Genomic DNA, 11,451 nt, shown 5'->3' with positions numbered 1-11,451 from the left:
TGTGCTGACTGCCAGCTCAGAGCCTGAAGCCTGTTTCAGTCTGTGGCTCCCTCTCTCTCTGACCCTCCCTGCTCACGCTGTCTCTCTCTCTCTCTCTCCTAGAAATAAATAAAACATTAAAAAAAAAATTTAAAAAATGAGATCTTGTCATTCAAGACAACCTGGGTGTACCTAGATGGTACAATGCTAAATGAAATAAATCAGATGAGGAATACCAAATGCCCTATGATTTCACTTATATCTGAAATAGAAATATCAAAACGAACTCTCAAACAATACAAAACAGATATCATTCTTAAATACAGAAAACAAACGGGTAGTTGTTTAGGGGATGTGATGGGGATAAAACAGGTACATGAGATTAAAAGATTCCGTTTTCCAGTTAGAAAATAAATAAAACATGGGTATGTAATATACACCATAAATAAAGCAGTCAATTGTACTCTATGAACTTTGAATGGTGACATAAAATAACATTTTGTGGATAATTTCATAAAATGCTTAAGTATAGAACCACTATGTTGTACACAAAAAATTAATAATGTGTATCATATCAACCGTTCTTCCATTAAAATTCTTCCTGGGTGAATGAGGGTTTAAATTAACCACATTTTTCACTCTCCTAAGCACAGGCATACGATTTGGAATTTATATACCTTACTCTCATTCTCTTTGAATGACCTCCTACAATGGTCATATCTATAATATTTAATTTCAGAGAAATAATTGAAACATTTTGAAAAACTTAAGAGAATATTTTAATAATTGTTACAGATTGTGTTTTGGAGATATTTGAATGGAGTGCAGCTCAGAACCACTAAATAACCACCCAACAAGCCACACTGTTCTCTGGAGGATATCGCCCTGGGCACTGTTGGAGGGTCATGTCTCAGACCCTTCTGAATCGTGGGACAGGTTCTCAAAACTCTGTCAAGTACTTTCACTTGGGTGAAACTTGTATTTATTTGTTATCCACTTGCATAGCACTTGGCTCACACACACAAAATACATACGTTCCAACTCCCACCTTCAGAGAGCAATGAACTGTCAGAATTTTTAGTGTCACTCTCTAACTTATTTCTCTTTTTCCTTCTTAAAGGTGAACTCCAGGAAAAATACGGTAAGTCATTCATTACTTCCTTGTGTTTATCTGATTGATACCAAAAGGTGCGGCCTTTTCTTCTTTTAAGGATAGACTGAAGAGGAAAACAGTCAGTAAAAATGGAAGGAAATAAATACCAATTAGGAATTCGGAATTGTGTATTTCCCTCCTTTTGTCTTAATTTGCTTGTTTAAAAGTCCATGAACTCTGTTGGACTGTTATGTTAATAATCTCTAGAAGGTGCAAATATTGACTCGATTCTACAGAGAAGAGAAGCTGGTTAATACCTGGGCAAAGTACTAAACATAGGTCTACAGTAAACCCATCAAAAATCGTGAATAGGCACATGGTGCTACATTTGAATGCAGAGCACAGCCTGGTCCATCACCCAATCTCTACTAATGCTAGGAATTGTCACTTTTATTATTTTATTATTATTGATTTTTTATTAGTTGCAGTGTAAGTTTTACTTGCTAACACACTTTCATTGGATTTGAGGAAAGGAAGCGTCTGTAAAAAATACATGTGCACAACCTTTTTTTCTCATCTGCATTTTCAAAACATCCTTCGGTTTGCCAATTCTTTCTAACATTCTCTGAGGACCTCATATTTTAAAATCTTTTCCCATGTCCAGTAGACGAGTTTCCAAGGTATGAATTGATGTTTGTATTTTCTTCAGTAATACATGATAAAAGCTTTAAAGCATCAGGGAGAAGTTGTTTTTCAATGCCCAGGAATTCTTGGGATGAGCGATGAAGACTGATGGGTTGTTTCTGTTTTTTCTGACTCTGGATATATTCCCATCCCATAGGCTCACTGATCCTGTTCCTGTCTCTGGAAGCTCAGATCCCATGTGTTCTGGATCAGTTTAGTTTGGGAAATAACCTGTGATGAGCTCCACACAATCAGCAGATGGAGGGGCATGGACCAACTTAGTTCTTGAAGAAAAGAGACTATAAATTATAGATTTATGAGCATATTTTATGATATTCCACGTCTCTTAGAAATGATCTATTTGAGTTGATGGATCCAATTCCTGATTCCTTTTTTTTTCTTTCTTTTCTCCTCTATAGCACTGACTTTCAACTACTTGGCTAATATTTTACCATGTCAGAGGTTGAAAGATTTGAGTAAAGTCTGTTTCTTTAGAAATTCCTCCGTATACAATTTGTTGAATTATTTATTGTATATTTTGTTATTGCACAAAGCTCATAATTGAACAGAACGGTGAGTAGTATTTGTTTCTATTTAATTTAATTTTATTTTCTTAGTTTATTGTCAAGTTGGTTTCCATTTAACACCAAATCTTCATCTGAACATGTGCACTCCTCCATGCCCATCACCCACTTCCCCTCTCCCCCCACCCCTATCAGCCCTCATTTTCTTCTCAGCATTCAAAAGTTTCTCATGGTTTGTCTCCATCCCTCACCCCCAACTACTTTTCCCCTTCTCCTCCCCCATGGTCGTCCGTCAAGTTCCTCCTAATCCACCTGTACGTGAAAACATATGGTATCTGTCTTTCTCTGCCTGACTTATTTCGCTCAGCATAACACCCTTAAGTTCCATCCACGTTTGCTACAAATGGCAAGATTTCATTCTTTCTCACTGCCATGTACTATTCCATTGTACACAGAAAAAACATCTTGATCCATTCATCAGTTGCTGGACACTTAGGCTCTTTCCATGTTTTGGCTATTGTTGAGACTGCTACTATGAACATTGGGGTACATGTGCCCCTATGCATCAGCACTCCTATATCCCTTGGGTAAATTCCTAGCAGTGCTATTGATGGATCATAGGGGAGTTCTATTATTAATTTTTTGAGGAACCTCTACACTGTTTTCCAGAAGGGCTACACCAGTTTACATTCCCACCAACAGTGTAGGAGGGTGTCCGTTTCTCCACATCCTCGTCAGCACCTAGAGTTCTCTGATTTGCTCATTTTAGCCACTCTGACTGGCGTGAGGTGGTATCTCAGTGTGGTTTTGATTTGTATCTCCCTGATGAGGAGGGATGCTGAGCATCATTTCATGTGTCTGTTGGCCATGTGGATGTCCTCTTTTGAGAAATGTCTGTTCATGCCTTCTGCCCGTTTCTTCATTGGATTATTTTTCGGGTGTGGAGTTTGGTGAGTTCCTTATAGATTTTGGATACTAGTCCTTTATTCGATATGTTATTTGCAACTATCTTTTCCGATTCCATCGGGTGCCTATTATTTATTGACTGTTTCCTTTGCTATGCAGAGTGCCTTTTCTGTTTCTTTTTGTTTTTATCATGAAGAGGTCCCAATAGTTCCTTTTTTTTTTTTTTTGATTTCCCTGCCTTTGGAGATGTGTTGAATAATAAATTGCATGCACAGTATGATCTCGATTCTTTTATATTCAGTAAGGGCTGTTTTCTAACTCAGTATTTGTTTTATCTTGGATAATGTAGCGTGTGCACTCAAGAAGAAAGTGAATTCTACTGCTTTGAGATGTAGAGTTCTAAATATATCTGTCAACTCCATCTGGTTCAATGTGTAGTTCAGGACTATTGTTTCTTTAGTAATTCTTGGTCTACCTGATCTATCCATTGCTATATGTGTAGTATTAAAGTCCCCTGCAATTAGCACATTCTTATCCGTAAGATTGCTTATGTTTGTAATTGTTTTATTATTTGGGTTCTCCTGAATTCAGTGCGTAGACATTTATAATTGTTAACTCTTCGTTATGGCTAGACCCTGTATTTATTATAAAATGCCTTCCTTCAACTCTTGTTATCACCTTTACATTAATGTCCAGTTTTTCTGATATAATTATGGCTACTTTAGCTTTCTTTTGACTTACAGTAGCATGATAGATAGTTCCCCAACCCTTCACTTTCAATCTGAAGGTGTTCTCAGGTCTAAATTGAGACTCTTGTAGTCAGCAAATAGATGGATCTTGTTTTCTTATCCATTCTGATACCTATGTCTTTTGATTGGAGAATTTTATCGATTTCCATGCAGTGTTATTATTGAAAATTATGGGTTTAGAGTCAATGTGTTCTCTGTAGGGTTCATGCTTGTAGTGGTGTCTCTGGTACCTTGTGTTCCTTGCAACATTTCCTTCATTGAGCACCCCCCCACCCCTAAGGATTTCTTATAGGGCTGGTTTAGTGGTGACGAATTCTTTCGATTTTTGTTTATTTGGGAAGACTTTTATCTCTCCTTATTCTCAATGACATACTTTCTGGATAGAAGATTCTTCACTGCATATTTTTCTGTTCATCACATTGAAGATTTCTTGCTATTCCTTTCTGGCCTACCAAGTATCAGTAGATAGATTTGACACTACTCTGATATTTCTCCCTTTGTATGTTAGGGCTCTGTTATCCCTAGCTGCTTTCAGAATTCTCTCTTTGTCCTTATATTTTTCCATTTTCACTATTTTATGTCTTACAGAAGATCGATTCAAGTTACATCTGAAGGGACTTCTCTGTGTCTCTTGGATTTCAATGTCTGTTTCCTTCCCCAGATTGGGGAAGTTCTTAGCTATAATTTGTTCATATACCCTTTCAGCCCCCTTCTCTCTGTCTTCTTCTAGAGGAATTCCTATGATATAGATAGTGTTCTGTTTGATTGCATCACTCAGTTCCCAAATTCTTTCATACTTCTGGATCAGTTTATCTCTCCCTTGGCTTCCTCTTTTTCTATAATTGCATCTTCTAATTCAATTATTCTTCTCCCTAACTCTTCAGTTCGTGCAGTGGCTGCCTCCATTTTATTATTTACCTCAATTATAGGATTTTTTAATTCATCATAACTATTTTTAAGATCCATGATCTTTGCAGCAATAGCGTCTCTGCTGTATTCTATGCCTTTTCCAAGCCCAGCGATTGATTTTATGACTGTTCTAAGTTCTTGTTCAGTTACGTTGCTTGTATCTGTTTTGACCAATTCTTTAGCTCTCACTTCTACCTGTGATTTCTTTTGAGGAGAATTCTTCTATTTCATCATTTCTCTTTCATCATTTCTTTCTCTTCCCTTTGTCTTTCCACAAGAAGGGCTCCCTCCCCTCCATGTCCCTGCCCATTTTTATTTCGCCCAGTTTGCACTAACGCTCTGAGGCTGTCTTCCTAGTAGACTCTGTCTCCTTTTCTCCCAGACTCTTCACGTTATGAATCCTTTGGCTTTAGCCTTCCACTCTTCGACAGATGCTGGCAGGAAGTATGAAACTTCCTTTTCCCCCGCCATCTTTCCAAAACCGGAACTGTTATAATTTTCTTAGAAGAGTGTTCATTGTCTGCATTATAAAATAAAATCACCTTTTTATTATGAATGCATGATGTACTCACATATTGATAGTAGACTTTATTTAAAATAAATTAATTTGGGGGCTCCTGGGTGGTTCAGTCAGTTGAGCATCTTTCTCCAGGTTTCAGCTCAGGTTATTATCTCACAGTTCAGGAGTTTGAGCCCTATGTCAGTCTCTACACCATCGGTGTGGAGCTTCCTTGGGATTTTCTCTCACCCTTCCTCTCTGCCCCTCTGCTGCTTACACATGCTTTCTCTCCCTCTCTCTAAAAATTAATAAATACTATTTTTTTAAAAAAAACCTGTTTTCTAGTGAATACAAAATTTTTGGAAAGGATAAAAGAGCTCTGTTGATAACTGGGATTAAATATTCTTAAGTCGCATATTAATTGCAAGTACTTATTGAAGAAATATTAAACATTATATCTGGCAAAGCTTGTATCCATAAGAATTCTACTTTCTTTTACTTGATATATTTCTGTATTGTAATATGATGACCACAATATATAAGCTAATAACTTTCACATTAATATAACATCACATAATTATCCTTTATTTTTTGTGGTAAGGATACTTAAAATTTAGTCTCTTAGCAACTCTAAAATAGCCCTTTATAGCATTAATAAAAAATAGTACCTATATTTTTATCTTTTTATTGAGATATAATTGACACTTTACATTGTGTACGTTAAAGATATACAACATGTTGATTTCATACACTTACATATTGCAATATAATTATCACCAAGGCATTAACTAACACCTCCATAATGTTGCATATTTACGATTTATTTATTGAGTGAATAAGAAAAATAAAGATCTCTTATCTTAGCAAAATTATAGTTTATAATACTGTATTGACTATAATTATGCTGTACAATAGATCTCCATAACTTATTCATTGCCAGTTTTAAGTTTATACCTATGGACAACATCTCCTAAATTCCCACTTCCTCCAGTCTCTGATAATCATTACTCTATTCTCTGTTTCTGTGATTTCATTCTTTAAAATTTTATATATAAGTGATGTCACAGAGTATTTTCCTTTCTCTTTCTGACTTACCTCATTTAGCATGCTGCTGTCAGGTTTGATTTTCATTCATGTGGTTGCAACTGACATCTCCTTATTTTCTGTGAATGAATAAACAACAACAACAATAATAATAATATAGATAGTGATGTTGACTGTCTTTTCATGTACCTGCTATTTGTATGTCTTCTGTGGAAAAATGTTTACTCATTTATTTTGTCCATTTTTAAAATCAGATTGTTTGCTTTTTGCCATTGAGTTGTATGTGTTTTTTATGTTTTTGGATATTAACTCTTTCATCATGATTTTCAAATATTTTTTTTCCATTTCTGTGTCTTGCCTTTTCATTTTGTTTATTTATCTCAAGTTCTGGTAGCTGGGAAATCCAAGGTAAAGGCATCAGCACATCAGGTGTCTGAGTGTCCACTTTCTTCTTTGCAGATGCCATCTTCTCACTGTTCTCTCAGAAGGCAGAAGCTGAGAGCAAGAACAAGTGCTCATGGCTCTTCTCATGAAGGCACTAATCCTACTCATGAGGGCTCCACTGTAATGACCCCACATCCTAATATTATTACATTGGGGTTAAAAATATATGAATTTCATAGAAACAAATTCCATCCATAACATAACATTACAGGCATGGTACTCAAAACTGTTGTTGTTGACACATTAAAAAAAAATAAAACCTAGCAAAAGGTTACAGAATTTTCTACTTGTTAAATTGTCAGGAAATACATAAATACTATAATTTTATGTCACTTTATCATGAAACAGAGCTGAAAGATACATATGGTGCATATATTGCCCCTCCCTCCACCAGCATGCCCAAAAACTGATACAAAGGAAGATAATAAAATAGACAATGGTAAGAGAAAATAAAAAAGAGAAGAAGAACAGAAAATAAATAGGGTTAAAATCCAAAGAAAGGAAGGGCATGGATCTGTGAACCACTGGTGAAGCTGGTATCTTATAGTTACTGTGATGTGGCAGGACAAAGTTGTAATACAATTTGTGGGTGGGTGTATCTAACTGTCCTTCTGAGGACTATACATACATGGTGTGTGTGTGTGTGTGTGTGCGTGTGTTTATATTTTATACATTTCTGCACCTCTAGATTCAACTTTGTACAGTTTTATATCCCACAGAAATCACACATAAACAAATGCAAAATTCACAGTAAACTCAAATTCTTCCTTAATGTGTTAGGAAATTTGCATTTTCAAAACAAACTTTAGAGCAAAACTAACTGCATTTATTTTTTTTAATTCTCTAAGTCCAGAGAAAAAGAAATTATATCCAAACTCCACTGGTGTTTTCAGTGCTAGTTTCNTCTGTGAAGAGTGAAAGTTTGACTTCCTCTTTGCCAATTCTGATGCTTTTAATTTCCTTTTGTTGTCTGATGGCTGATGCTAGGACTTCCAGCACTATGTTAGACAACAGTGGTGAGAGTGGGCTTATATTTATATTTATTTGGTGAAGGCAGTCTATAGGAGTTCATGTGCTTAATGCAAACACCTACGAGAGAATATTTCTGGACAAATTTTTGCCTTATGATTCTTTGAATTATGATAAAACAAAGGCAGCCAAAAGGCTTTAAATAACTATTTTCCAAACCAAAACTTAAATTCAATCAGTATCTCTCTGTTTCTGTCTCTCTCTCTTGTTTTTACCCCAAAACAATTTACTTGCTCAATGATGAGAAAGAGGGTCTACTTGCAGCACCTGGGTGGCTCAGTTCATTTAGCATCCCACTTCCACTCAGGTCATGATCTCATTTTTCATGAATCATAGCCTCGCATTGGGTCCTGTGCTGACTGACATCTCAGAGCTCAGAACCTGTAGACTACTTCTGATTCTGTGTCTCCCCTCTCTCTACTCCGTCCCCATTCATGCTGATTGTCTCTCAAAAATAAATAAACATTAATTTAATAAAAGAGAGTCTAGTTAACGAATTCTAACCAAATTCTCACAAGATTTGTCATTTTGCATTTCAGGAAAGCTTCATGAAAAACTTGGTAAGTAATATTTATCTGTGAGGGCAGACATGCAAATATATTTCAAGGCATACTCTTACTATGTCCCATTGTTTCAGAAAGAATAAAACTGCTGGGAGAAGGTGAGTAATGAAAATGACCACCTCTAGCCCTGACTCGTGCACTTTCCTTTTGATCACACGTCTCTTTGTTGTTTTATTCACTGTTAAATCTTGTAAATAAAATTATACTTTTATTTTATTATTTTATTTTATTTTATTTTTAAGATTGAAAAATCTTCGATGCTATGCAGGTAACTAGAAATTGAAATGTTGGGATACTGGATCTTATTTGTAGCCAGTACACTGGGCCACTAGACAGGGGAGTCTGTAATAAACTCAAAAACTCACACCAAACAAACACATGTATACGCACAGACATCCCTTTTTTTACTCCAAAACTTCCATTTTGTCATGCTTATTGTTGACTATTTTATAGCGATAGCTCTTTATTTACCACAAATGGTGCTGCTTCTGACGTTCAGTGATGGAGGGAAGCAGAGCACTATAGATCAAAATGATATCATCGAACATGATTTTCAAAACCAGAAATTCACTGGGAACGTCTCTAAGGGGTAGCTGATAGGAAATAGGGTAAGGGCAGCCTGTCTCCATTCTACAATAGGATGAGGCTAGTGACACATGACACTAATTGCCAATGAACCACAATTGGTGGTCCTTCATTTAATTTGTCAAATTGAAAAACCAGGAGTCTTTTGACATCTAACCAATTGTCAAATTTACGATTTCTGTTTAATATTAGAAACAACAACCATTTGTGTTATATTTTCTACTTTGTATTAATGATTTCAAAGACACTAGGTTCATTTGACTCCCACAAACACACTGAGAAAAAGAAATGCCACGTATTCATATATTGTTTTAAAAAGAAATATATGATGAATATTCTTAGGATTTCTCCAGTTTATATGACTTGTTTACATAATACTCATTTTCATGAGAAAATGTTAGAGGCACTTTTACCAATTGAAAAAAGTATACTCTAGTTACAAGATATTGCTTTGGAAAACGCCCATGAGCAAGTGAGCTGGAATGGCTTTCAGTGCACATAATTTTATATTTACAGTGCTAACATATAAGAGTCCTTAGTTATTTTTAATATTGCCTTAATACTAGTAGAATTTTCTTTGTGGTTTTACTAATATGAGTAGAATTTAGTTTTACTTACAACTATGATCACTTAATTAATGGGAGAAAGACATATGGTGTATATTAACAGAATCCTGTGTAATTAGGTAAATATATGAATCATTTTTAGCTTTGTTTTGTGTATTTATATGCTTAGCATACAAAATTTCAAAAATTATTTTTGAATCCACGTATCTGAATATTGCACCTATTTGAAAGCAGTTTTAGGAAAATTAATTGAGTAAATCTAGTTATATCTCATTTGACGTTTTATCCCAAATTTAAATTATCAAAACATTCTGAATTAAAGTAAATATTTATAATTGTTTTTAGGCAGGTAGTGAATATTCAGTGTAATATTGCCCTTTTGCAAAAATACATTCACTGGAAACATTCTATATGTTTAAATACTCATTTTTCACCATTGGGGATAAATCCTCACTATTGAGTTCTCAAGTGTGTTAGTTGATAAACTGAGGTGATAAAAAAAGGAGGGAAAGGAGCAGCTTCATTTGAGGAAAGCTAGAGAAGGGTCCTAGAGGAAGGATTTTTATATATTGCATTAATTACTGTTGAATGTTATTGATCATAGCCAAGACTAACAACGTGTTCTTCCATAGAAAATATTACCCTGGATCCAAACACAGCTCACCCGTATCTCGTAATTACTGATGAAAAGAAAAGTGTGAAAACAGTTGCTACCTTGCAGGAACTACCCAAAACAACACAGCGGTTTGATAACCTAGTCTGTGTATTAGGTGAACAATTTTTTTCCAAAGGTAAACACTACTGGGAAGTGAATGTGAAAAATAAAATAAAATGGACATTAGGCATTTGTAAGGATTCTGTCTGCAGACGGGGAGAAATCATAGTGTCCCCAGAGACTGGGTTCTGGACAATGTGCTTGAAGAGAAGTAATGACTACCAAGCTCTTGCAAATCCACAGATAACACTCCACCTTGAGGAATCTCTTGAGATTATTGGTATCTTCCTGGACTATGAGGCTGGAAGGGTTTCCTTTTATAATGTGACCAACCTGTCTCACATCTACACCTATTAGACTGCTTCACAGATTCCCTGAGGCCATACTTTTATCCTGGACCCCTCTACAATGGGCAAAACGAATACCCTCTCACCATCCTCCCATTAGACATATTAGAAAAGCCACAGGAAGAAGATATTCTGTGTGACTGAGGAGAAATTGCCCTATTTTGAATCTGTTGAAACTAGGGGTTTATATATGAAGTTTGTAATTATTTTAATATAATATTCTAATATATATATACAGGCATAAAACTACATATATTAAATAAAACTATATATAAAAACTATATATAATGTTTGATTTATTTACATATATTAAATAAAACTATATATGTATATATTAAATAAATACATATATTAAATAAAACTATATATGTGCATTTATTTATTAAATAAAACTATATATGTACATATATATGTACATATATAGTTTTATTTAATATGATTAGGATGATGGTCTTTTCCTTTCAAATAAATCTAAAATCATTTTGATGGCATAATTTATAATTTTTTATCATTCCATTTCCCAATACGTCTTTTGTTAATGGACACCAATGTTTTTTTTTTAATTTGTTTTCTTTATTTCTGAGAGAGAGAGAGATAGAGAGAGAGAATGAGCAGGGGAGGGTCAGAGAGAGAGCGAGATACAGAATCCAAAGCAGGCTCCAGGCTTTGAGCAAGCTGTCAGCACAGAGCCAGATGTGGGGCTTGAACCCACGTCCTGTGAGATCATGACCTGACCCGAAGTCAGAGGCTCAACCGACTGAGTCACCCAGGCGCCCCAACAATTTTTTATTTGGTTTCCATGCTGTAGAATTTAC

General features: G+C 35.2%; 1 protein-coding gene and 1 long non-coding RNA gene across 2 annotated transcripts in view; both read left to right on the top strand.

Moving 5' to 3' along the window:
• The window catches only part of LOC144222530 (uncharacterized), a 32,463-nt gene extending 31,342 nt beyond the window's left edge, over positions 1-1,121 (top strand). Inside the window, exon 3 of the long non-coding RNA XR_013332423.1 lies at positions 1,100-1,121. This is a non-coding gene — a long non-coding RNA (uncharacterized LOC144222530). The remainder of the gene's footprint in view (positions 1-1,099) is intronic.
• A 4,154-nt stretch (positions 1,122-5,275) lies between these two features.
• Positions 5,276-10,785, top strand: LOC144222529 (erythroid membrane-associated protein-like). Its single transcript, XM_077753043.1, has 4 exons — positions 5,276-5,288; positions 8,400-8,420; positions 8,498-8,521; positions 10,207-10,785. Exons 1-4 carry the CDS (start codon positions 5,276-5,278, stop codon positions 10,644-10,646), a joined length of 498 nt encoding a protein of 165 aa, XP_077609169.1. The 3' UTR covers positions 10,647-10,785.
• Positions 10,786-11,451: the final 666 nt, after the last annotated feature.

The sequence above is a fragment of the Crocuta crocuta genome, unplaced genomic scaffold (assembly GCF_008692635.1).
Source record: "Crocuta crocuta isolate KB4526 unplaced genomic scaffold, BGI_CrCroc_1.0 scaffold718, whole genome shotgun sequence".
Taxonomy (NCBI): domain Eukaryota; kingdom Metazoa; phylum Chordata; class Mammalia; order Carnivora; family Hyaenidae; genus Crocuta; species Crocuta crocuta.
The sequence above is the reverse complement of the archived record's forward strand: the minus strand, read 5'-3'. Positions and strand labels throughout refer to the sequence as shown.

Bases quoted from the DNA above. Each gene is read 5' to 3' on its own strand.
- LOC144222529 (XM_077753043.1), top strand. The intron at 8,421-8,497 runs GTAAGTAATATT...CCATTGTTTCAG, and splicing joins AAAGCTTCATGAAAAACTTG to AAAGAATAAAACTGCTGGGA. The intron at 8,522-10,206 runs GTGAGTAATGAA...GTTCTTCCATAG, and splicing joins AATAAAACTGCTGGGAGAAG to AAAATATTACCCTGGATCCA.